At 38.9% G+C, this 27,762-nt stretch overlaps 1 protein-coding gene across 10 annotated transcripts in view; it reads right to left on the reverse strand.

Moving 5' to 3' along the window:
* Nucleotides 1–27,762, reverse strand: part of LOC136289762 (protein bicaudal D homolog 1) — a 274,544-nt gene that overhangs the window by 189,453 nt on the left and 57,329 nt on the right. For 9 of the 10 annotated variants that reach the window (XM_066183850.1, XM_066183851.1, XM_066183858.1 and 6 more), the window contains exon 2: nt 2,177–2,389. In XM_066183850.1, coding sequence (XP_066039947.1) covers nt 2,177–2,389 — 213 coding nt within the window. Of the gene's footprint in view, nt 1–736; nt 1,162–2,176; nt 2,390–27,762 lie in introns of those variants that run through there. The other variant, XM_066183863.1, reaches the window with a different exon arrangement.

Consider the following 27,762-nt stretch of genomic DNA (forward strand, 5'->3'; position numbering starts at 1 on the left):
GGCCTAAAAAACAGCTATAAAGCTAGTTTTTCTTGAGGGAAAGAGGCAGTGGACAGGGAGGGGAAAAGACAGATGCAATCAGGTAACTTATGTCCAGAATCTACCCATCTACCTTTGCATCACTCAGTACAGAGGCCCACATAAAGACCTTTTTTCTTTCATTTTTTCCTCTAATTAGATTTCCAGATTTACTGCCTAAAGAGACAAATTGCTTCCTCATTGTAGCAATCCACCCATGGCAGCATCTAATTCTGGCTTTACCCCAAAACATACCAGACACTTCATACTTATTTTCCTCACCTTTGTAGCTGTCAAGATTTGGACTAAGTTTAGTCTGCATTTCCCTACTTCCAGGAGGCAGAACCAAGCAGACAAAATTCATAAACGCTTACAGGAGAAGGTCATGTCTTTTCAGCAGGCACTTGGACATCACAGCCATAGCATCAAGGGATACCAGGCTGGGCACAAGAGTGAGATTTCTTTGAGCACAAGGTGAAATACCAGCGTAATTCAGTGTGAAAAGATCATAAAGTGCCTGAAGTAGGTGTCAATCTCCCTTTATCTCTTATTATTATTCAAGTAATTCATCATAATAGCTCGTGCTATAATGAACTGACTGCACTAATCCCATTTATGCTTTATGCTTAAGTACCTTGATTGTAGTAACACAAAATAAAAGTTCCACATAGTCAAGAACTTTATACTTGGGGCACATCATCATCTTCATAATAACAATCTGTTTATCAGCCTTATTTTTATTCAAGTAAATTCCTTTATTGCACTTTAATTAACTACTATGGCTTGTTTCTATTTAGCATTAGAGAGGAAATAATTGATGCTGGCTTCACACTAGGGGTTACTATTATCTCCAAGGAAATGAGGACAATCAATAATCCAAGGAGGACAGGTAGTGAAACTGCCTCCTCAACAAATTGCAGATCAATAACCATGATAGAAAATGGAAGGGAGATTTGCATTTGAAGGAATCCCAAGGAGACCCCAGAGGAAAAGAATAGAGTACAAAGACAAATGTGTATTTTCTCTAACTTAGCTGTTCATTTGTGTCTGAATACCAAGTCACCAGGACCTACCAGCTAAACCAAATAGGTGTGCCTGTCAGCAGCTGGTTGTCTGTCACCAAGAAGATTTGAGGATAGCATTCTAGGACAAGTAGATCAAAAATAATTAAAAATATATTTGATTTTCTTTTGTTAACCACTGCAACAGCAATTACAAGCACATATTTTAACTGGAATATGTGAACAACTGGCACATGTGCATTTCTTCCTGAAACCTGACCTGTATTATGGACAAGTGCAGTACAACCATTAAACAGGAAGGTTCAATGGGAGTAAAGGCCTCAGTTCCAGGGATAGCCTATTCCAGAGCTTTCTATAGGTTAAAAGGATCCATTCCATTCAGCTACAGAAAACATGGTAACTGTTAATATTAAAGAATTAATGCATTAAGTAATCACTTTCCAGAATTACAAAGGAAATATCTCCTTCAGCAGCTGGACTGTGGGGAGAATCCCTGTCTCTAAGCATTCCCAGGGAATGCAGGGAAGACATCGGCTCATTTCTAAATGCTGCCTTCCTCTGCACGTAGTTGTTCTGCTACATTCCATAACTTTCAGATTCCAAGGGGAAAAAAGCCAAGTTACTAAATATTAATTAATTCTCCATCAAAATTATTCAATATCTCATATGGTCAATAACTACACCTGACTTCCCTACTGTTACGCACTTTCTAAACACAAGTATGTATTTTAATTTTTGCTTTACAGTAGAAGAAAACCAGGGAACACTTCATTTAATTTTAGGCAGTCCAGAATACCTGAGAAGTTATGTAAATGCTGAGAAAGGGAAGAGTTGCATGAAGTATACAGAAAATATGTTTATGTAAAATTCAGTACTAGAAAATACAAGGCAAAACGCTAAGGGTGCTTAGGAAATTACAGCTTCTTGAATTGGGTTTTATTATATTTGTAAGGTGGCAGTGTTGTTTAAAAACAACAAAAAGTTGTATTTTCTCATTTCTAAATTTTTGCCTTCTCAGGCTGTGTGTTTCTGGTAGGATCACAGACCGGGAGGTGAGCACTTTCATTTCCTGTAATATTTTGTTTACTCAGAGCCATGTTATCCATGATACTCTAAAGAAATTCAGCCCCATTTACCTCTTTCAAGTCTTGGACAATAGCAGTGAGCCTCTCATTCTCTGCCTGAACGTTGGTGACCACGGCCCTGCTCTGCTTGAGCTCGTTCTGCATCTCCAAAATCTTGCCAAGGTAATAGGCTTCCTTGGAGGCAGACTCCTGCAGAAGAGTCTCTTCCCGCGTTTCGCCATCTTCGGCCACTTTGCGGTGAACAGAGAAGGACTGCCCAAAAGCCTGCAAGGGAAAATAGCACAGTAAAAACCTATTGAAGCCCTAGAGCAATGGCCAACAGTACCGAGCAGCTGCACAGCCAGAAGGAATGGGATAGATGGGCAAATCCCAAGCTCTGAGCCACAAAACACTGTCCCAGCAGCTGAGGCCACCATCCCACTTAGTTAAAGTGAAGCATCTTGAGGCTGCTCCTGTTTGCAGTCTAGGTTTATAGCCCCCATCCAGTCAACAGCCACTGAGATCAAGATGATCCCCTACTAACTGGCCATTAATTAGTGCCAGTGTTTAGTCCTCCTGCATGAGGCCAGCCCGTAAAATTCATCAGTTCCTTTCTTCTCCGGTTCCACAAAAAACCCGTGTGGTTTTCTTTTGGTTTAAAGAGAATAAATAGCTGACAAATCTTACTGAATTGCTTTCCATTCCCAACAACCTTTTCTTATAGGAGCTCATCTCCTGGTACGGAAAAAACATTCCTATAATCTGGAAAAAAAAAAAATGAGCTGAGAACCAAGAAGTAGCCATCTACACCTCTGGGATGCTAAGCACAGAGTGCGTCAGCCCCTTCATTTCACTTATACTCAGTGGGTTTTGCTTCTGTTGGATATTTAACCGTTTGAGAAGTGTTTAAATACAGAGGTAATTTCAGTGCTGGTCTTCTTGTTACTGGCTTACACTGATCGATTTAGAAAGGCAGTATCTCTCAGTGACAATTTCTGATGTTATTTTTGACAGCTCTGAAGCAACCTGGAAGAAAGCAAAGTACAAGCCATGATGGCAGACATGGCAGAGATATCATTTAACTATGAAAAATGAGGGGAAACCCAGCAATAATATAATGATATAAAAATAATGCTATAAAATAACAGACACAAAAAGAAAATAAAAATAGCAATAAAATATAAAGTAAAATAAAAGCAAAACCTGATCTGAGTGTTATACCTTAAAAAAAAAAAGGCACTTGGTTGAAAATGACATGACCTGATTGTGGAAAGAGACAAAAGAAGGCTTCTAATGTGAAAAATATTTAGCCTAACACAGGCAGAAGTTCTCTCATGTATCTTAAATCCTAATGAACATATCTGAAAGATCACAATTTTTATTTTTTTCTCCTAATACATGAGAGAAACTTAAGTCGTGGTAACATGCTATTTCAGTGAAAAATCATCCCTAACAGCCTCATTTCTACCCAGTTCTATAAAACCACAGCACACATTTGTACCCACTGTAAGCTGTGGCCTCCTTTGCCTTCCCATAGATAAGACTTGCCAAATTAAATCCATTGTTTTATTGCTGCTATTTGTAGCCTTTCAGAACACATTCTAAGCTTTACTGGCACTAGAATTGAGGCAGCCCCTTAGAAACTTCAAAGTAAAATTCTCTTCAAAAACTTCTCAGCTTTTAAGTCTACTTCACTTGGAGAATCCTGTGAACTCAGCATTAAAGGATTCTAAAAATATTCAATAATGTATTAACCCAGTTGTCTTCTCAAAAAGCTGTAAGTTACAGAAATAGCAAGCACCAGCAACTTGCCAAATAGGATTTTCCAAATAACAAGAAATTCAATGTAATGAAACTTAAGCACTGATATCTGTGAACCTAAGACAACTGCTTTGGGAACTCTGCTAATAAATTATCTTCCTCTACATACTTACATTCAATGGCTCACTCTTCCTAGTTTGAGACTGAGCAAAAAGCACCAGTCAAAGACCCTACAAGACAAATGTAAAGGCCACTTCTCCAGGGGTAAAATCAAAACATCATTACAGCGGGTAGGACTTGCAGGAATGGAGAAGCTCATAAATAAATGTTACCTGGAGCCCTCTTTACCAGAAAGCTACAGTACCCAGCAGTGACAGCCTTCCAGATGCATGCCAGGTTTTCCTTAACGTACTTTGGAGGTGCGTTTTTAGCATGTGTGATGTTTGAGAACAAGCTATGAATATAGATTTTGGGGAGGACAGTGGTAGCATAGCGGAAAATTCCTGTGTACTCCATGTTTCCTTGTACCTATGATTACAAAAAATATAGAAACTTTTTTTCCCTATGAAACCAAATTGAACTTTACTGTACCACAGAATGGGTCAGGTTGGGAGGAATCACAGTAGGTCATCTGGTCCAACCTCCCTGCTCAAGCAGGGTCACCCCTGAGCACATGGCACAGGACTGCACCCTGACAGTTCTTGAACAGCTCCAGTGAGGGAGACTTCATAAACTGTGAGCAATCTGTCCCAGTGCTAAATCACCTGTATAGTAAAGAATTTCTTCCTCATTTCTTTGATGGCCAAGTCCAACTCATCCATATCACAAATATTTAATTTCTTTCTAAAACTGCTATCAAGATGTTAAAAATTAGGGGAAGGAAAGCAAGCAAGCATAGTTCACTTTTGATATTGATGGCAATTACGCAGATCAATGCAACAAGGAGATGAACATGAAATGCCTTTTAATTACAAGCAAGCAAAAAGTTCTGCTTCTCTATTTTATAGCCTGTACAGAACACCAAAAAGTTTAAACATTCCAAATATGTCCAGTTAAAGTCTTCCATGAGATCAATTTTAAATTAAACCACATATCAGTACTTTTCAGCTGGCAGCCAAATATTTGTTGTATTTTGATTTTATGTTTTAATAATTTGCTTAATACATTTACTTGTCTAGAAAACCTTATAGCCTTGCTACGACATGAAATATTTCAAGTAACTGTGCTCACACGAGAAGGTGATGACCTGGACCGCAAGTTAAACGAAGTTCACTTGCATTTTGGTCATGTGTTGGATACAAACTGGTTCACTGAATAGATCTTGTAGTACTGTGTATCAGGAAATACCAGCCTGCCATGGAAGCCTGAGTGGAGAAACAGCTTTCCTGTGACATGACACCAAGACAGAGGAAGAATTATGCAAAACCAAAGCAGATGTTCCCTGCATTCACCTTTGAATAAGATCTTGGTGTTTTCATAGAATTGTCCCAAATATTCTGAGTAGGTGCTGTACTACACTCTGAAGATGAATCAGTTAATTACCTCTGCTCTTTTCAGCATGGTGCTGCTTGGTGGGATTCCTCATTAAAACCATTAGAAATCACTGTTGGTCCCTTGCTGGCTCATAGTTTCCCTAATCACAGCGTGGGGCTTTCCTGACATCTTCCAGATTCAAATTTAGACTCAGAAGGGGCTGTGTAGCCCCTTCAGGGCTTCTGTTTCCTTGAGAAACCCCCTCCCAGAGTAGGCACAACAGCTTAAATCAGCTACAAAGACAGAGGCAAGCTTACTGCTTCAACAAAGACTGTCCTATCCTAACAGTCAGATTTCCACTTTACACTGGTCCCATCACTTCTCTCAAGATTTTGTTTGAATGGATGCTCTTGATTGAGTCAGAAGATACTTTTTCGTTTTACAAATTGGTCATAAAAGTCGAGTAACGAGATACCATTAAACAAATGTATGTGTGTGTGTGTATATATACGTGTGTGTGTGTGTGTGTGTGTGGATATATATATATATGTGTGTGTATATATACACATATATATATATATATATATCTTGAAACCTCAGAATTGTGCAACACTACCATGGTTTTTCAAAGGCTTCTTAAAATTTGAGTTTTGAGAAAAACAAAATAGTGATAACTAATTGAGGTCATAATAAAGGATGACACAAGTGGGCGCACACAAGGAAGAGGTCAATTTGATCATGCAGAAAGGTGTAACTTTGGAGGAAAAACACATTTACTGTTGAACTCTAAGTAACCCCAGATAGAAATTTCAGTGTCAGAAGCAAACAAGTAAGACAGAAATAATGCTGTGAACAAAATGGGCACAGATTTGCAAAGAAACAATAGAAAAATGACTGCTCCAAACATGTCATATTTATATGACAAACACAAAGAGCAGTAGAAAGCTAATGTGCAATGACATAAAATGATGTCTAAAACAAAAATTATATTTAGCACTTCAAGAAAGGAAAAAGAGAAGCTAGATTTCCAATTTAGGTGTAGAAAGCACCACACATCCAAAAGATCAGTTTAAAACATAAGTAAGCAATGAAGGCTGCTATTTCTGAATTTCACTTTTATTTCTACAAATGACCTCCTGGGGCTGGGATTTTGAAATGCTTCACAGACATTCATTCTTTTACTCTGGAATGATAAATAAGCAATAAACACGACCTGACTGCTGCCAGGACAAGCAGGCAGCCTACCTTTATGGCTTTGACACTGAATGTAGTTTTTACTGATGCATAATGCAACAGCACTGAACTTGTTTGAATTATTACCTATTTAAGCTGTTAACATGCTGCAAAGCAGAGTGTATTATGTATTAGTTACCTCCACATTCATGGCACAAAAGCAGGGAAAAAACAGCCTGGATTATCCAAGAGGGTAGCATATTTCCTAGTCAAAAGTCAGTATGGAATCACAGATGGAAATTTTTGCTCTGGATGCTCAGGGTTAATGCCAGGAACAGGCCTTATTTTGTTGCACGACTTGAATGCCCATTTATCACTGAATATTCCTTTAGTCACTTGCAATTCTGTGTCTCTCAGATAAGGCTTTTTTTTTTAAGTTTACTATATATGGGGATATATTTTTTTTCAAAATTCATTGACAAAAGCTCAGGGTTCTTTGAAAATTTATACTGAGAAGCAATCAGTGGCAGACAGAGGTCTGTGAGAAATCTCCTCTAGGGAAAGCTGGAGCAGAGGAGCAGCATCTGAGCAGGGTCTGCTTCTTCCCTCAAACTCAGGTGGTACAAAACTTCTTCCTCCATGACTTGTGAAGTGGCACCAAATCTAAATCCAGTGTGTTTCTCAGCAGTGCAACAGCAAAAAGCACCCTTGCAGAGGTAACTGATGGGTTCTAGTCATATTATACCTGCTTTCTTAAAACTTTCCCAAGCTTTAGGCCTCTAAATTTTGTCATAATGTGGACTAAATCTTTATGCAGTTGTCATGACCTTCTCATGTTCATTTAAGGTGGCTGAGACAGGTCAATAGTTTCCTTTTGGAAGCCAATAACGAAGTGATTAAAGCCTTCAAATGCAAATACTTGGCATACTGCGATCAAAACACAGGCAGATGCATGCTTAATGATGACAGAAGAAAACATTAATAGGCATTGTGTGGATAGTGCATGTGAGATGGACAGCACATGCAGGGAAGCAGATTGAAAACTCAAAAACAGATTGAGAACACAGCCTGAATCAGCATGGGCTTACAGGCAAGAAAACTAGATCATGAACTTCTGGGTTGACAGGCTAGCTGAAAACAGCTGATTGTCTGATTCCTCCTGCAAAGCGGGATACTGAACTCTTCTGCTGAGGCAGAAGATTGAGCATCTATCACATCACTAATTTAGCTTTCAGCTCAGAACACCAAACAAGATTTCTAGACTTAACCTGCTCCCCAGTCAAAAGGAATGAGACAATAGATCAAAATTCAATTGTACCTAACACTGGTAGTTTCCAAATTTCCAGACTCAAGATGATCAGTTTTATGCTCTATGGAACACAAGATGAATAGGATTTTTTGTGTGATTGAGTTTTATTTTCTTAATATAACAACATAACTTTTAGTTCATACGCCCCATCTTGCAGAAAAAAGAAAAGGTTAAATGTTTTCCAATCAGTATGAAGCAAGCTAACAAACCAGGGGTTTATTTGTCCTCATAAAGCAGTCTGCCTTTTGAAAATAGTGGAAATTAAACTCCAAAGGACAGGGTTTTTTCAATTCATGCTTTGCTACAGATAATTGAGGAAGCTCAAGTTCCCATTTGAAAAGTGCAGAGGAGAGTATCTGCTGCTGAGCGAAAAGGATGTTAGAATAGATCCATTCATGATCTGAAATAAAAGGTACTACAGTTCCGACAGGACAAGAGGAAATCGCCCCAAAGCTGTGCCAGGGGAAGTTCCGATTGAACATCAAGAATTTCTTCACTGAAAGGGTGCTCAGGCATTGGAACAGGCTGCCCAGGGAGGTTGGGGAGTCACCATCCCTGGAAGTGTTTAAGAAATGACTGGACATGGCACTCAGTGCTATGGTTTAGTTGACATGGTGGTGGTTGGTCAAAGCTTGGATTTTACCTTAGATATTTTCTCCAACCCCTATGATTCTATAAGCATGGTTCAGGCAACTGAGAAATCTACAAAGGATACTTGAAGAAGCTACCACCTAAAGGCAAAAAGCATTTAGCTTTATTTCCAAATTACTTAATTCAAGTCTCTTCAATAAAAATGCAAATGCTGTTGCATTGATAAAGTCACTAAAGTCAATATCTGCATAAGAGATTTCACTTGCAAAAGGGACTTGCAAGCCAAGGTGATGGAGGTTTTAGCTCTGCCAGAAATGCTAAGGAGATCAGATACATGGAAAACATAACTAATCCTGAGTCTATTTACTGATGTAGAGCAGTAGGACAAATGTCAACAATTCATGGGCTTTTCCCCAAGGACAATTTCAGTAAAAGAGTGAACAACGCAGATGCTTCTGTTTGTTCTCAGTGGATCCCTTCAGTAGCTACAGTCCTCTTGAAATTCATATTTCAGATGCTAATCAACAAAGCCTTTAGAAAACACAGAGAAATTTTTATTCAGCTCAGCTACAGACACAGCCATGCTTCTGCAGTCCCAGTACACATTGTGCTGATTTCCATCAATATATGTGAGGCCTCAGGCAAACACTCTGCCTTTTTATAAATAAGGAACAAAACCACTCCTAAATGTGATGGTTAGGAAATATTTATAGACAAGAAGAAAGCACAACCATGAAAATGATCATTCAGTGCCAATATCCATTGTTCATCTGCAATCCAGCAAAAGGGGGAGTGAATGAGAATTTCCATTTAATTGCCTTTAAAACTGCACTCTAGATGGGGATTTCAATTTCCCAGCCTTGAGCATTCCCTCCAGGCACAGAAAACACAAGAAGGGAGAAGCTTGTAACAAAGACCACCACTTATCTACAACAAAACAAATTAGTTTCATGCTGGTAATTTTAAAGCAGCTCTGTTCAAAATTCCTATGGCAAATAATTAAATTATTTCAATAAATACAAAAATTCATATCTTGTTAATGAAACATAAGGTGGCTTCCAATTTTGCACAAATTACCATCACACCAACATCCAGCTATTACAAAATTTCAGTTAAAACCAATAGAAGCATTACCAGAACAAGCACGTAAGACTGTAAGAGATTTTTTTTAAACAAAATGTGCCTGAATGCAGAGATGACACCAGCCTTCCATGAAGGCCCTATTACATTTGCACTGAGCACCAAAACGCCATTTTTACAAAAACTTAGTTTTTCTTCTTTTCTAACTGTTTTTCTTCTTTTTTTCTAACTATGCAATGGCTGAAATAATTGCAATTCTATCTCCTGTGCTTGCTTAAATAAAGCAGTAGAGAGTTAATGCCAAAATCCAGTTCTTCAGGAGTTGCCAGCCAGCTGGAATTATTTCACATTAGCTCCTCATATGTAAACCCATATTCCATAGTCAGAGCACATTTACAGAGCATTTTAGGAGTGATCTAAGCAAAGTCATGCTGGTAGTGAATAATAAAAACAACCCAGTTGCTGAGTGAATCACCTGAAAGCTTTAAATTAGTGGAGTCTCACTTTATGAGGGCTTCTTGTTTCTCATATTTTGAAAGAAATTATATCCTTCTGCTGCAAAATGCTTAGCTATATTTAAATATATCCTAGACGTCACAGAACATGTACTTTATTTAGATCCTTTTCTTTTAATATTTCTTACTGTTTTCTGTCAATTAAAAAGAAAATAAGGTCCCTTCCAAACTAAATAATTTTCTAAGTCTATTAAAAAAAACTAGATATCAAACCTGCCTTCTGAGTATAGGGTAAGTAGTGGTATTTTTGCTAAGCAGCAAAACCAAGGATTTGTTTCTCAAAGAACAGGAAGCTTCTATCACTGAATAAGAAAACAAGTAATATAGTTACCACCTTGTCTTCAAAGAACTGTAAAATGTCAGTCTCAGGCAGAAGCTTATGCTCAGAAAAATTATTTGCCATTCGAACAAAATAAATTAGAAGCTACAATGGGTATTTCCACTCTCCACATTTTTACAGAGGAGGACAAAAAGCCCTATCTCCTTTAAGGTACTTTTGAAGCCCACAGGAAGGTCTTAGACAATCAAAAGAGCACTATATTATCCTCGAAGTGACATTTACAGGCAAGTATAAAAACCGCTCTGTTCTTCTTTGTGTTTCCCAAACTTTTTCAAAAAAGGTCCTTACAGTTGGCCTATTTCAGTGAGTCACCAAGTAGATGGGAAGAGAACTGACCCACAATCATGAACACCTAAAAAGGCTGATTTCTATATTTTTTTGTAAATGAAATTGAAGAATAAAAAGGGAGTACAAATTAGGGCCCAGTGCAACAAGCAGTCCTGGAAGAGAAGTCAGGAAAGCAAAGTGAATTTCAAGGGTATCTGAAAGGTTCCCTAGAGAAGAGAAGAAGGAACTGGGGGGAGGGGGGTTGTTCAGCACAAGTAGAATAGATTAAGAAAAGGGAGACCTACTTGCCTTCTGTTCTTGACTGATGGGAGATAGAATAGAGAGTCAGACCCTTCTCAGCAGGGCACAGGAAAGGGGCAAGATACAAGGTCACAATCTGTAACCAAGGAAATTCAAATAAAACAAAGGAAAATCCACCCTGAGAGAGGCATGGCAACAAAATAAGTGCCCAGAGTGGCTGTGTAACCTTCCATCCTTGGAGACTTTCAAACTCACCTAGGACAAGACCCTGAACAACACTTAACTCTGAACTTTGGTCAGGTGATGGACAAGATCATCTTCAGGAGCCTGTTGCAAACTAAATTCTATTATGACTCAGGGAGCAGCTCTCTGTGCTGGAAGGACTGGTAGGCACTACACTTCTCGTGGACCATGCTGCTGAAAGAGCCATGACTCATGGTTGTCCATTTCCTCAGGTATCTTCAATACCAGCCTAAAATTGAAGATGACCAAAAGCAAGACCACTGGTTTTACTGTAATAAGCAAATCTAATTATTTAAATGGAGCTACAGGGACATGAAGTTTTAATGCCGTGAGCACAAAGGGACCTGGAGTTTTACCTATTTGTGCCACCAGCACTCTCAACCAGTTTTATTGCAGCAGTCATACAAATCTGACCCTGAGAGCAAGGCTCAGTCTAAGCCAAAATCACAGTAACAAGGTAAGATGAATCTTGGACCTATAGCAGTCAGGGCAGAAAAAGGTCCTCCAAAATAAGAATCCCATTAACAACAGCACTTAAAGAATACATGTTTTCTGTATATCCTACTAAAGTAATCATGCTCATTAAATTTAAAGCCTTAATTTGCCTGGCTACACTTATACCCCTATTCTCTGCAGTTCTTTATGTAAATTGCCAGTAGAGCAGTTCTGACTATTCCATAGGTGACTAATAAGAATAAACTCTCTCCTTGTGATCACACGACTCATTTAATATCAGCATGTAAAAACCACAGTTGTGCTTAGCAAGTACCTTGGACAATGGAATGCAGGGAAAGAGCTCTACATTCCAGTTCCTGGAGATGGAGTATAAATAAGCTGGCAGGAGGCACACATTAACTTTTAGAACAATAATTTTTTAAACCAAATGTTTGAAAGGATAAAGGTTATCCAGAGATTTCAGGCATTTACAGAAAGTCCTAAAAATCTCTAAATAGAAGCACACCCTTCAGAACAAGAGGCCAAAATTACAGACCTCCACTTGGTTTCAAAGGAAGGTTTAGAGTGCTGCCAGCCACAGCCATGGGGAACCTTAAGCTTCCATTGGCATTGATCAATGCAGTGCACACAGCTGTTTCACAGAATGCTCTTGCAGCTGAGTGCTCACTGCAGGTGCTGGATAAACTCATGCCTCCAGAGCAAGTGAGATTTTAAGGTATATGGTGGTACTGATAATCATGTTGCAGCAACAACAGCTTGACTACTCAACACCCCCAAAAAAGTGAGACTTGAAGAATGGGATTTCCATAAACTGTCTCACTGCAGTCCTCAAAGCACTTTAATTCATTTCGCATGGGCTATGAAAAAAACAAAACAAACCACCAAACAAACACCCAATTCAAAAAAACCCTGCCCATTTATCCAACCAAAGCAGAGACAGTGATGAAAGGAGCTCTGTGTTCACTGCTGGGCAGAAGATCTGTTCAGGAGGAGTGAGGGACATGTCTGACACAGGAGGTTGCGTGAGAAGGTGGATGGCCTGGCACTCCTCCAAGCACTGCTGCATCCACACGTGTCTGTCTCAAGCCATCCCAACGATAAATTGAAGAAGGCAGACCGTGCCCCATGCTGTGTATCTGTATACCTACGTGTCCAACTGCAGCAGGGCTCCAGACTGAGCCCATTTGTCACCCCAACAGAAGCAAAAGGCAGTAGTCCAACAAAGATTTGGCTTTGCAAGCAAAAAATCTGCAACCCAAGCCAGGTGTCCAGCCACAGCTTTCCCAGTGCTTTTGCCCAAGGGCTCAGTTCTCCCTCCACTACTTGCCTTTTCCTGCATTGACACAGAGGAACTCAGGTGCAGAGATGGGATTTGAAAACCACACACAAAACAATGAGACCAGGAATCAGAGGCAACATCCAGGGTTGCAGGCATATTTATAGGACGGACCTGTCTTAGCTCAACCAAAATCTTAAGTAATTCCCAGCCTTTTTCCCTGAAGGTGTCAAATACATAATACTGCCCGATGATGAAAACTCCCATTTGTGAAATTCATTGTCTCCCAGTAAGCAATTTGCAAAGGATAACAAGTTTAAGAGGATAATATGCTTATGCTTTGTCAGCAGCTTTATCTCAGGGTGACCTAACTTCCCAAATATAAGATAACTGCAAAAGCCTATGCAAATTGAGCATCCATGACTTATCTAGTTCTACTGGAAGAATAACCAGAGATTTCACTGGCTTCAATGAAGCCCAGATTTTACCCTTGGGTATTTATTTCTGGATGATATACTGTATTCTGACTCCTGATCCACTGTATTTGCTCATGTGGAAGTTGCCAGCAAATTACAAACCGTTTAAACAAGGAATTTTGAAAATCAGCAAAACCTGTCACTCCGAGCTCTTTCAGTAACCATCTTATTTTCACAGAGGCTTTCAAACCACTTCACCAGCATCACCAGGACTTTCCCTCTAGAATCTTGCTTTCCACAACAGCAGTTTTCCTGAAATGGGAAGTCTTTCCTCCCTTGACAGCCATCCACGGGAGTGCAGAGCAGAGGATCAGCAGCCCAGACAGGAGAACACCTCAGTCAGCAGCCAGCCAGGGAGGCAGTGCTTAGCTGGCTGGCTAAATCTGTCCCGGCGCCGGATGCAGGAGCTGTCCCTTTCTTTTCCAGAAGGGAAGCTTTCACACGCCTCTGACCTCGATACTTAGCAAACTGTCACAGAACGCATGGCAGCACGCGTTGATGGCCATTTGCACAATTGCAACAGGAGAATACAAGTATCAACGCTTCCTGCAAATGAAGGTGCATGATTTCCTGCTTGTCTAAAGAGATTTAAAGCAAAACAATTAACATCAGGGCCAGTGAAGTACAGAAAAGCATTTATACATGTCTGCACATGCGCTCACACACACAACAGGGAACAGCAGAACAGGGGCTAAAAGTCAGCAGTTATTTGCTACAGTATCACAGATGTGATTTCATGTAAAAGAAAAGGAAGAACAAGCTGACCCAAAGATAAGGTGTTAAGATAATGAAGAACAGGAGCGGAGCCATAAAATATCCAGATAAAGACAACCGGGAAATTCACTCTTCTGGAGGAATGAAATGAAATATGATGCACAATATCAAACCCACCAGGCACTCCTAATGCACAAAACTAGTTTGTCATAACCAGTCAGTAAGATGACATGCTAAGGACCTGATGTCCCCTGTCCCATATCACACAAATACTCCTGATGTGACCACCTGTGCACATATACATGTCGCAGTTCTTGAGAGTAAGAATATATAAGTATGAAAGGATAAAATCTGTAAAGAAAAAAGGAGCGCAGGTAGGTCGAAGGCAGACATCTGATTCATTCTGCAAAAATGTGTAGCATCACCTACACATTCCATAAGGTCTCCAGAAGCACAAATAGTTTGCCTTACTTAGGATACGACTTTTTTTAAATTTAAAAAAGTCTACCTTCCCTAACCATAAAGACCAACTGTAAGACCTCTTCATATTACCAGTGCTACACTGGCTCACTGGGCAGGTAACACAGTGAGTACTTTGTCAAAAGCACACCTCACAATTCGCAAGTTTAATTCATTCTCCAGTGTTGTAGTGAGTGGTGAGGTTGAAAAACTGTGGTCTGCAGTTAGTGACACACAACTTTTCTTCCTTTCCACGTGTGTGTGGTCCCTGTAGTGCATCACACCAGCCTGCCATGGCAGAACAACCACCACTACTGCTCCTGTGCATGCTTCAGATACTGCATGGCTGCTCTACACAATGTCATAATTAGAGTACACAAAACCAGGGTGCATATGTACAGTATACACTCAGCTGTAAGTCTATGTAAAGGCCTTGTCATGTCCTTGAAATATTATAGGCACCTGTACAAGACCTATCATTTTATTTATAGAAGATAATGGAGGAAATCATCCAAGAGGTTTTTCAAAGCAAAGCCCATCTTCCAAACTTGACCACTTGACCACCATCAGTCAGTGATTGATGAACATGTGTTATGAGCAAGACCCTCTAAGAATTCCAGGTGAACAGAAAGGCTGGTGACACTCACCATGGATGGAAGGGACGCAGGATGCTCTGTGCCATCCTGGGCTCACCCAATGCCACAGCAGGCAGGGTCCCAGCATCAGGAGTGATGCGAGATTGCTACTACTCACTGTAATTCCCATCTGTCGCTGGATAACGTAGATACCCAATGGCTGTTTATATTTCTTACCTAAATCCTAAAAGAATCAGGATCACCTCAGTGCAAAACAAGCAGTAAGCAATTTCCATTTATTGTTATTCTCTCATATTCTGTGTTATGAAACACCTCCATTACTGAAAAAGCATTTCTGATCTACATTTGCAATTTGCTCTGTATCATACTTGATGATTCTTTAGATGAAAAAATACTATTACAACATGACACCTGACAGGGATGCAGCTTTGCTATAGGGATGCTCATTTTCAATTCATTGCTTTACAAAGAGCCTTTTGGGAGCGTCAGACAAATTCACATTGGAAAGATATGTCAGTTGATTGAAGTATTTTGTATTTGAAGGGGACAAAGAGCTCCCTATTTGCCTCCCACTTTGAGGCAATTCCTGAGAGATTTGATGGTTTCTTTTCTGTTTGTCTTAAACTTGAACCTCTGAACTGCAGCATGTCTGAGTTAATTTGCAAGGAACAGAGATCATTAGAAAAAGAAGGACAAAGTGAAAATACTGTGTCAACAAACAACACATTTCTTTTGCAATGGATTCATAGATACTCCCTTGAGTCAAAATATAGTTGCAAGAACTTTTACTACAGGGAATCTATAAGCTAGACTTCTAAAAACAGTGATAACTGCATATAAAATCTGCGCAGATGACACTTCAGTCAAACTTCACTCAGCACAGCTTAGAAGGACAAATCAGAGAAAGAAGAATGGAATTAACTATTTTTCATAAATTTCTAGTATAAGGTTACCATACATTTCTGCCCTAATGCAAATTTAAAAGGTTGTCAATACGGAGAACTCAGACTTACAGTGCTAGCTTTCTGAAAAGAAATTGATTAGGACAGAACTTAAAAAAAAAAAAAAGAACTGAACACATCATGACTGCTGGTTAAGACAGAAATAGCACAAAAACACTGTGCTGTGTACTCACACACATAGACACCAAGTTGCACAGCAGTGTTGGTGATTTCAGAACACTCTACGAAGGAGACTGATTACAGAATTGTTTACACCTGGTGGGTTAATAAAACAATGATTTTGCAAAATCATTAGCCTATGGAACCACACAATCAAAACTATGATAAACATTGACCAAGGAAAGGAGTAAAACTACACGTCACTGATCAAAGGAAGCACAAATTAATCAACTACACCAGTTATGCCAACTTTCTTCTGAATTTGGAGAACAGCACTGAGTTCGCGGGGCTGTCAAAGTATAAATTCAGGGTTGCCAGCCATCAGGAACCACTGGACAGATGCCTGGGAAAAGGGAAGACATGTCCCAGTGGGAGGAAATACATGCTAGTGTCTCTGGGGAAATGGTTGTTGTCATAGGAATGTTTCTTCTGGGAAAACCTATAAATATATATGTAAAAATCAGTACAGAAACAGGGGTTTGTTCTGTCCTCAGCATGTACAATATTACAGAGGAAATATCCCCTCATGTATCCAGCATTGAATAAAGAAATCCTGCTTCTTAATGCTACATTGGTGTTAAAGAGTTCTTTTTACCAATTTTTTGTAACTATCTTTTTTATTTAGAAGATTGTCCAAAACTCTAAAACTGCTTTGAAAATAGCAACTCGTAGGGGTTGCTTTTAGGCTTACTCAATCCATTTTTACTAACATGCTCCAAGTAAACTCATGCAGGTCTATTTGGTAGGAGCATGTTACAGCTCGTCTGGGCCAGCACTGTCCTATCCCAGCTGAGAAACACAAGCATGGGATGAAACTGTGCCCAGAGACATTACAGGGACAGTAATAAAAGGGAGAGAAATCAAGGATCTAGAACCTCATCACAGCCGTGGCTAGGATAAAGCCCACCACACATTCTAATGACAGAGAGATGATAAAGATAATAGAAAATGGACCAAAAAAAGAAATAATCATGTAGTATAACAGAAGATACTCGAATTCCTGCCTTTAAAAATTCTTCCAGATAATACCTGGCATGCTGCAATTTATGACTCTAAAACTCATGTAGATACTAAGACTCAAACTGAACATATACTAGGCTTATTAGGCTGTGCTTTTAAAAACCCCATCACTTCAGGGGATTAAAAAAAGAACAAAATGTTCAAGTGTTTAAAATATCTGACTTCTTGGAAATACAGCAAACAATCAAGACAGCTCTGCTGGTGTGGCAGTATATTTATTATGAGGCTAGTCCCAATGGGTGAAAAGGTTAAATGTCTGAGCCACTGTGAGAATTACAGGAGGCAGGAAACAATTTCACTAGATCCCAAGATAATCATGTTTCATTGCTAACCCTGGCAATGCAGTACAGGTTACAAATATTAGAATGACAGCAACCCTCACTGAAAAAGAGTAGGTGTGTTTGGGAAATAAAAAGGATTTGAGCTTTTAACTTCAATGAAATATAAGTGAGGAAGGTCTGGGGTTTGGTCCAGGTCGGGGTAAGAAGACAACATATTTTGTGTAGAAACACTATAACGCCATTTGTTGAATGCTCTCTTGGACTGGGCTTCTCATAACAGAAAAAAACACTGAAAATCACAGAAAAAAGTGGCAAGATTTCATCTTGTGATACTAACATAAAAATTGCTTCTATTCAGACTGAGATTATGTGCTCAACATGGAGCAAAGTTTTATATGCCCTGTGCTATGCAGAAGATTGGACCTTTTGTAACAATTATTAAAAACTGAATGATTCTCAGCTGTAACCCACATTGCTGGAACCCTTTCCTACATAAAAGATCAAATGGTGGCACACAGAAGTGAATTTCTAATGAAAAAAAAAATTCATTAGCTTTCTTTTAGAGGGGCCACCAATGACAGCAAGCCTGTCTAGCAACACTAATTCCTTGCTATGGAAGAAGATAAGTTAAATACCTGGGAACACGTTACTCACTTGATCTCTCTAAGAAACAGCAGCACTGCACATGAATTATCAGCCTGTTCAAGGAGGGACCTGGCCAAGTCCCTCAAATGGACTGAAGTGGTCACTCAGGTCCTGTGACTGGCCACCTTCTTCATCCGTCACACCTCTAAAAGAAACCCAAACTTTTCAACTATATTGTGACTACCAATGCATGAAAGAGGGGATGGGGGGGAAGAAAAAACTAAAACCAAACAAACAAAGAAAAGCACACTTTTAATTTCTGCTTTGACAGAAGTAACTAGTTACAAGCTTTTGCTTTCACTGTTTCACTGCAAGGTATTTGGAAACATTCAAGTAATCTTCATGACACTGTTTCGAAATTACCCAGGGGATGGTAACCTGACCAGTAATACCCTGAAAACACAGATTGAAAGGTCTCCATCCTTGCTCTTGTCATCTCAGATAGAGGGCAAAGTAAATTCTCAGAAGCACAGCCACAGAAGCTGAAGGCAACTCAAAGAGCTAGAACAGCAACACCTAATGTGCATCACATCTTGCAGGACTTTACAGCATACGTGCTCTCCCCACACACCACTGGAACAAACAATCCAAATGCCAAAACTTCGTGACAGAGAATATTATTAAAAACAGAGAGCCAGGGATCATGAGCAAAGCAGAAATGAGCAAATTATTACTGAAATAAAAGTAGATGCCAATCAAGTTAGAACTGTACCAGATTTCATTAAGCGTGTAAACAGAGACATGAGTGATTTGCAATAGAAAGGTAAAATACAGATCAAAATCAATTTGCTCAAGGAACCAGAATAATGGCTGACAGGGTTGGGCTCAATTCAGAAATGCAAGCTAATCTAGTAACTAAAAATGAGCTAATAAGACAGACTTGACGAGTCCTGCAGTGCTTTAAAGGCTTTGCTCTAATATCAAGATTGTCTTAATATTGTACATCCCTCAGATGTACATTTTCTTACTGCTCTTCACAAAAAAGTAGCTGCTGGGAACCGCAGCTGCATTTATGCTTAAGAACAAGAGGGAAAATAATTAAAATGAAGACAGCTTCAAACTAACAGCGAAAGAAGGATGATGTCACCTTTTAAAGGTGACCATTACCCCAGCAGACACAAGGAGCTCTCTTGTGTGAACTTGCAGGTAACTTCTGAAAAATTGAAACATTTTACAGGAAGACTGGTGTGAACTTTTGCACACTTTTTTCAAAAGGATGAAGTTCAAGTGATAATATTTATAACAGATATAATAGATTCTGTGGTTTACTCAAATTGGGCAATAATAGTGCCCAGCCCAAAAGAAGCAGAAAGGTGGGAGGTGTCCAAGTGAATGTACTTATCACTGGACAAGCCTCACAGTGCCATTACAGATACCTAACAGAGCTGGAGGGACTGTAGTTTATTACAGAAAGCAGCTCAGGCAGCAGCTCTGCAGTCTGGTTGAGACACGAATTTTAAAAGAAGTAAGGATTTTAGTTAAGAATTTAGCTAAAGATAGGTTTTTCTAGGATTAATTAGAGTGGATAGATAGATAGGCTTTGCTGGAAATAATTAAGAGTTAATGGTTAGTTGAAAGAAGCTGGATTTAAGATAGTTATCCCAGATTTAAATAACTAATTGCTTGTCACTTTATGTTTGTTTAGCTGTGTTTAAACGAGAAATGGAGAAACTGATAAATAGTGATAAACAGATCTAGAACGAACATAGACAACTGCAAATTTCTACATCTGGAAACCCATTCAATAGTCACAGAGGGAGGAAATTGGACTTCCCCCCAGAGGTCATTTGTATTTTTATCTATTAAAGAGGTTGAAAGTTCAGAATGAGGAAGACTCACCATACTTCCTCTTTCTACTATCCCTCCCCATAAAAGGGACCACTGACCCAATTCAGGGAGCAAACTATGAATGCTTAATTGCCTTTTAAGCTAATTACCATAGAAGTAGAGAATGAGAGGTGTTAGTGTCATGAATATGTATTAGTGTTTTGGGTAGTCAAGACTTTTGTAAATAAATAGACTTTGGAAATGCTTGTAACCTTGCAGTGTGTATTAGGGAACTCTCCCACACAGCTCCCTGGATTGAATTAAACATACACTTTCTAACTCTAAACTATTGGAGTGTCTTTTGTCTGTCAGAGTTGGGTACCAATATTAGATCAATATCCATATTTAATAAATCATGGTCAGTGATGCAGCAGGCAGGAGAATCCTAAATACACAGAATAGTCCCAAATCCAACAGAACAAGCCCTAAACCTTTCCACTTCGCAAACAGTTTCACTTGCAGCTAAATCACTTTGACCACATTAGTCAGACATAAGGTTTTAAATTCAACAGAAAAAAATTACTATGAAATTTCGTTGCCTGTATTTAAGATCAAATTGAGAAAATTGATACAAGAGTCTCTTCCAACCTACAGACTACCTCATCTCTGAGCAGTCCTGGCCTTTTAAAAGCATATCTGAATAAAGCTCATTGTTCTTTCTCTTTTCATAAATTTAACACTGAAGAACCTACAACAGTACTGAGTTGATTCCAGTTAACTGAAAGTAACAGTTTAATATCATAATTATTATGACACTGTCACTATCCTTAAAAGCCTAGCTTTTAGCTGAGATACTAAGATAATTCATCAGTAAAGAATGCTTTCCATGTAGAAATCAGTTATCTGTGAGTTTCACAGACAAGAGTTAAAAGTTAGACAGGAGTTACAAATTAAGTAAAAAAGAAATAAGAAACTATACTGTAAATGCAGGAAAACTTCCTCTGTAACCACATTCACTTTGCATCACCTCACTGCGTGCATCAGTTCTCTCCACTAAATTAATTATTCATTAACTAACAAAAAACTCTTCTTCCTCCTCAGACAGCTAAACCTTAGAGATACCACTTCAGTATGAATAAATGATAACATATTGACAGGAATATGGTGTTGATACAGTCAGGAGGATGGTGGAGACAGAACAATGCCCAATTTATACACTAAAAGTAGGCACTCACAGCAATCATGGCTTTATGCACCACCACGTCGTCTTGAAGTGAAGGCAATACCCAATATTTTTCAAAGACCAGCAAGTATCTACTTTGTGCCTCAAAGTATTTATTTGGTGCCTCAAAGGCATTTGAATTTTAAAAGCCAGGCAGTGAGTGCTTTCTAAATATCAAGTCCCCTGGAACCTAGTTTCAAACTGGGCACTCATAAGTAATTCATTGCAGTTGTTATTTTGGAAGCTTCCTGGAAAGGTTAATGCTAGTTAGTATTTCCCCTCAAAAAATGGAGGGGAACCCTTTCTTCATCCAGGACACTTCATACTTATAAATGAAAAAAAAAAAAATGCAAGCCTTTCAGTTTGAAGGGTCTGAGATCTGATAAAGGAAAAAAGAATCCAAATTCTTTCCCCACACTCATTTTGACAATCTGGCTGTGTAAACATTTCCTTAGTTCTCAAAAGAGGTTATTTCATCATACTTGGATTTTGTTGTTCACATTATCAAATAGGACATGGCAGGGTTGATGTTTTCAACCTGGTTGCCTAATTTGCTATGGAACTTCTGTTAAGGGCAGTCCCAAACCAGAAGTTTTTAGCCTGTTTTTAACTAGACACATGCTGTAAACCTTATTAATGTCAGTGACTGCAAATTACAAATGCTTACACACTGAAGAAAGAGTTATATGCTCTTTTTAAGTGAGCTAGCAAAACAGTTTTGCTTAAAAAGCAAATAAGCCAGAAACTTTATGGTCACTCATGACAAAAAAAAAATATTTTTAAGTGGTTTGTGTGTGTACATTATCAATTGATGCTGCAATTGTGTATTTTTACTGACTTTTCAAAATGCTTCAGAAAAATCCACAAATCTTCGCGGGTAAATTACATATCAAGAAAGACAGAAATGCTACTGTGATTCTCTGTTGAAACAGTTGTGGTCCCAGTAGGTTAAAAAAAAAAAAAAAACAAAAAAAACAAAAAAAAAAAAACCCAAACCAAAACCAAAAACCCACATAATAAAATTATACAGCAAATTTTAATGCTGTCGAAATAGCCTCACAATTCACTGGAAATATCCCTGATTTTCCCCCAAAGTACTGTTCATGTCATCTGTGACTATTACTCAAACCATAAGGGTTAGTGCATTTCTGTACACAGAACTTAAATTGGCACCCCTACTACAGAGAGCAGTTCTGAGATAAACTAATTAGATTTTAAGCTGTTAAAACACTCACAGTGAGTGATGGCCAGGCTGCTTGCCCTATTATTTCTGCTGAACCAGAAAGAAAACCTTATGTTAATAACAGCACATTACTAAAAGCGTTTTAAGGTAGGACACTCCCTGTGATAAGGAGATCTCATTAGAGCACTCTCCAAGTGCTTTACAAAGGTCCCTGAAAGATCAGCAGATGACAGTTCGTGTTAAAAGCCAGCACTGGTGACATTCACTCAGTTTATTGTGAAGGACAGCTCTAAAATGACAAAGCTTCCCAAAAGCTAGGTAGAAACAGGTAAAATAAGCAGAAATCAACTTCCATCACTGATCTTTGAACATTATTCTATAAAATAGCACAGAGTTATTTTTTACTAAATTTCTCCTGCATTAGATTGCTTTAATTTTCATTTCAAGTAGTTCACCAAGAAGGCAATAGGTAATAGTCACGAGGAAAGTAGAAAGGGGAAAAATAAATTATATTTTGTACTTATATATTTTATCACAAATCTTTACCGTATCTTCAGTAGTCACAAAATTAGAGCCTAAAAGCTTATCATTAGTTTAAATACTAATGATGCTACTACAATCTTGATTTTATATATAAACACCCACATAAGTATATTTAGAGAAGGCAAAAAAGATATTAATGCCAAAAGCCTGAACCCATCAACAGGACAGAGTCTCAAGGGTGTCAGCTATAGACATGTCTCACTTCACTAGGATTGCAAATAAATTATTTCTTTTTAAAATTAGGCTACTTGGCTGAATATATACAATTTGCCTGTTAGTGTCTATCTCTTCATGGACAAGGATCAATAGCATTGGCCCAAATTTCTTCCCAGCATATGTGATCATGGCAAGAGAACCCAGATCTCCTGGTCCCATGGGAAATTATCTGTATCAGTTGTAAAGTAGCAGGAAGAATAACAGGCAAATGAGCAGAAAATGCTATGGGAGGTGGGAAGGAAGAGAAGAAATGAACCTCAGTACTGCAAGACACAGATCCTTTCAGATCCATAACTCTTCCAACTCCTATGACAGATGCTCTGAGCAAGACTACTCCTAATTTTGGAGTACACAAGATACATGGTGCTGTAAGAACCCCAAATGAGCTTTACCTTCAAAAGAAAGGTTCACTGGATTTCCAGAGGCCAGATATTTGCCTTCCCCATTTTCTCACTAATAGCACATCTAACACCCATTTTGTGAGAAGAGCAAACTGCTTGTCCAGGATGCACAGACTACTCCATGGCAATAGCAATTAATCTCCTGACATGGCAGAGACAGCAGCATATTTGTGCATCCCAACACCCTGATCAATTTTATTGAACAAAGCTGCTGCCCCTTCTAAAACTGCATCTGAAGGAAATATCCTGAACTGCTTCTCTACGCCAGACCCTTTAGCATAGGAGCATAGGTTACTTGTGATTTTTCAGGTGAAATAAAGAATGAGGCTCAAACATTTAAAGTCACATTTCTTCAGCCACAAAAGCAGCCTCAACTCTTCAGTGAAATGGGGGGCTAGGCAGCTTCTTATAAGCACACAAGGTGCTGACACAGACAGCTAAAGCAAACTCAGTTTCAAGGCTGGTTAGGTTTCTTGCACCTTTCATTTTAGGCTATTGAAAAGCACTGAAGAACCACATTTCTGAAAACGTAAAACAACAATAAGGAGAAAAACACTCAGTAATTCTAAGCACATTTCTGACAACTGCAGACCAATTTTCTGCTGTTACTGATGAAATGCCACTCAAATCCTGCATGCCAAGGACTTTGTATGAAGCTGAAATGTAAGTCTCGAATCTCACAGCACACGAGGTAAAATGGAAAGCTCCCACAAAGATGAACATTCCCCTACATTAAAACTGCACCTGATATCTGGGTCAGCTGGAAAATGACCACATACAACATATGCCCACAGAGTCAGCGTGGTGGACAAGTCAGCCTGCAATCTGTCATTTTAACACTAAAAATCAAAACATCTTTGACCAAAAAAAAAAGGTATTTTGCTTTCCATTTACTGTCCCTTCTTTCCTTGCTAGGAGCCAATTAGAGACCCATCAATTATATTTTCAAGTTTCTTTGTGATAAGTGTACTTTCACACCTAATTACTCTGCTTACTCTATCAGCCAAAAAACATCTCATTTCCTTTTGCAGGTACCCTCTGGGTTTATTCACAATATCTTCTATAATGGTCTAGGACTGAATTTATCTTCCCTGACTAAACAAGCTGGTTTGAATCACCTAATATTTTCTGTTATTTCAAAATGTCTTTCCTATTATTCCATGGAGGTTCTGTGTCTGCACATCCTGTATTTTCTGAGCATCAAATTGACAGCATCAGATTCTTCAAGGTTTGGGGAGTATTTTTTGTTTTCCCTCTATACATCAGCAGCATCCTAAAAAAATAAAAAAACAAGTTGAAATGCCATAAATAGTTGCTTTATGACAATGGTAAGGAATACTTTTCAATATTCATAGTGTTATGCATGGGTATGTATGCACATGCAGCAATTATAAATAGGGATATTTACTGCAGTGAGAGCATGCAAACACATTTAAAGTAGTTGGACCTTGTCCTTCATGGAGATGAGAGAGGGAGGCAGGGGAAGGGCTGCTCTTAAGAACTCCCCTCCCTGCTTGGATTCTGTCCAAGTTGACAGCCTGTAATATAGAGTAGCCTAATGAAATACTAAAGATTATTTTCCATGCATATATTAAGTACAAATGGCTTTTAACTTCTTTTGGAAAAGAAAAAAAAATCATATGGCTTATCTACAGAACAACCATACTTGGATATTACATCCTGCACATTTCAAGCTCATTTTATTGTTGGTGCTGCTCACTTCTACAGTTATTTGCTTCCCTATTTTAAAGAATACATTTTTCATTAAAGAAAAAAAAAAAGCCACAACAAAGAAGTGTTTTCCCTCCCACTCACTCCCCTACACAATTTATTCATACAGCAGTTCTGGAAATTCAGTGGGGAATTATCAGCCTTCTGTTCAGCTACAGACCAAGGATATAAGTAGGAGGGTAAAAAAAAAAAAGACAGCTGTGAATTGTGGCTGCCATCAACACCAAACCTGACTGAATGACCTTTCTGATAAATTGCAGAAAAGATAAGACAAATAAAATAATTTTCTTCGCTGAAAAATGCTAAAGAAATAAGATGACAAAACCAACCTGATACTTCAGCAAAATAGGCTGTTTAATAAAAATGAGCTCTGTATGACTTAGGAAATCAAACCAATTGCTCCGAATCCAAAATACTACAAGTAACTACTGTACATATCTTTGTGCTAAAGGAAGAGAGGGCACAGCCTTACCTCAGACAGGGGAGGAAGGCCAGCCTGTGATATGTCAGTCCCCTGCCTGTCAGCTGGTGCCTTGGCCATGGATGGACAAGGAGCACACAGACAGAGGAGGGGGCACTGGCTCAACTGCTGGCACCTCCAACAAGAAATGTTTCTAGGAAGAACAAGTCAATGAACCTAAAGCAGCTCAGACATGTGCCTCCTCAGGTGGCCACAGGAGACTCACGGTCCAAGGAACAGACTGACCTACTGCACTGGCAAAAGCTACAGCCTCCAAGAACATTCTCCAAGGGAAGAGTGAGCGTGAAGTGCCACCCACAGATAAAAATCTGGCACAACATCAGCATGCTCAAAGTACTGTTTCTTAGCTCGAAGAAAGAAGTCTGGGCTAAGAACACTTGCCTTTTCCTGCTTTGGGTTGAGTGTTTTGGTTGCTGTTGATTCTGAGATTTTTTTTTTTTAACATTATCCCACAGATAAAAAAAGATAAAAGCTACCTTGTGAGTGACACAAAAGCCTTGCTTACAGCTCAAAGAGACAGGCTGTCCTTATATCAGCCTCCACCAACAGGATGGGGTCCATTGGGGTATCACTGATAGCACACAGCAAAATGAGATATAAAACACTGTCCAGTGCTATGTAGATGCACCCAGTTAGCTGAGAATGAGCTAGCTCAGGCACCAAACTGAGTGTGAGCTTTGCTTGGTATACTGTTCCCCTTCAAACTCTCAGATATTTCCAGGTTCTTGGGTAAAGTAGTCTTCAAGTAAACAATAAAACACAGTTTTTCATACCTACAGCCTGCATTTAGAGGGCTCAGGGTAAGGAATATATGGATTTTGAGATGCCTAACCTTAGAAAAGGAAATGCATCTGCCCACCTGAAGTCATTGATGCTACAGAGCAGCAAGGAAAGAACAAGATAATTTCTAATGATGTCTAACAAAGCTCTTCTAACTTATTCCAGAAAGACAAGACAGGAGGTGAGAATTAAGCTAGGCAAGCAACTGTTGTTCCTACATGAGAAAATATCCCTGTCAAAAAATGGATTGCATAGTCATATGAACTTCATCCAACACAAGAAACTGGAGTATCTGCCCATATTCATCACTTATTCAAGACCACTTTTACCATGCCTCATCTATTTGCCATCTCAGAACAGAGGTTCTGAGATTCCAAAGACTGCCTGCATTTCCCTTCTTCCAGGTACCTGTAAGAACTTCACTGCGGAGTGAACTTAAGTGAATTGACATCAAGACTATATTTAGGTTTATTACTCACTCACCTCTTAAGAGAAGTAATTTCAAAGCTGTGAGTAGGCATCCCTACTTCATGCATTCAGAGCCACTCACAAGGTCTCATTAAGGCAGTTGGATTATGTGAAACATTATTAGACAAATCTTTAAGAGTTACTGGGATCCACGGATTTTATCTTCTACATTTTCCTTCCGGTCATGAAATAAAGTCTGACTGTGAATAAATTGCTAAGGTCAGGTGATACAACTTAAAGAGTGATTAATTCTGTTCCAGAGGCAGTATTTCCCAGCAGGGAAACATCATCTTTACCTCATCCCTTCCAAAAAATCCCCAACCACAAACAAATATACCTTCCCGTCATACAATTTCCATTAAAGATGTTCCTTCTCTATTACAGAAACAGCCAACACCCCTATTCTATAGATATGAATTAGATACATTGTTTTTGTGATATAAAATCTTATTCCTAAAGGAAGCAGATGCAGCAATTACTATACTTGCTTAAATAAACACATTGATCAAAGTCTTTAGAGGGAGTTGGATTCATCCTACTGCCTTAGGCCCAGCATTAATCACAGGTGAGGTCACGTATACCCTTCAGAAATCTTGACTAGTAGCTACTTATGGTTTGAATTTGCATAGTGAAACAGCTGCTCAACTCCCTAGCAGCTCAAGATGTAAGGATAAGTATATAATTGTAATTAATCTTGTAAAGTATTGTCTTGAAAAAGCACATTAGAAAACTTAAACATGCTTTCTTTTCATCTGTCCACGCTTTTCCTCTCCCCCAAATACAACCAATGTTTCTGTCAAACATGATTT

The sequence above is a fragment of the Chamaea fasciata genome, unplaced genomic scaffold, assembly GCF_029207755.1.
Source record: "Chamaea fasciata isolate MVZ Bird 193981 ecotype frontalis unplaced genomic scaffold, bChaFas1.0.hap1 SCAF_5, whole genome shotgun sequence".
In the NCBI taxonomy this organism is placed as follows: domain Eukaryota; kingdom Metazoa; phylum Chordata; class Aves; order Passeriformes; family Sylviidae; genus Chamaea; species Chamaea fasciata.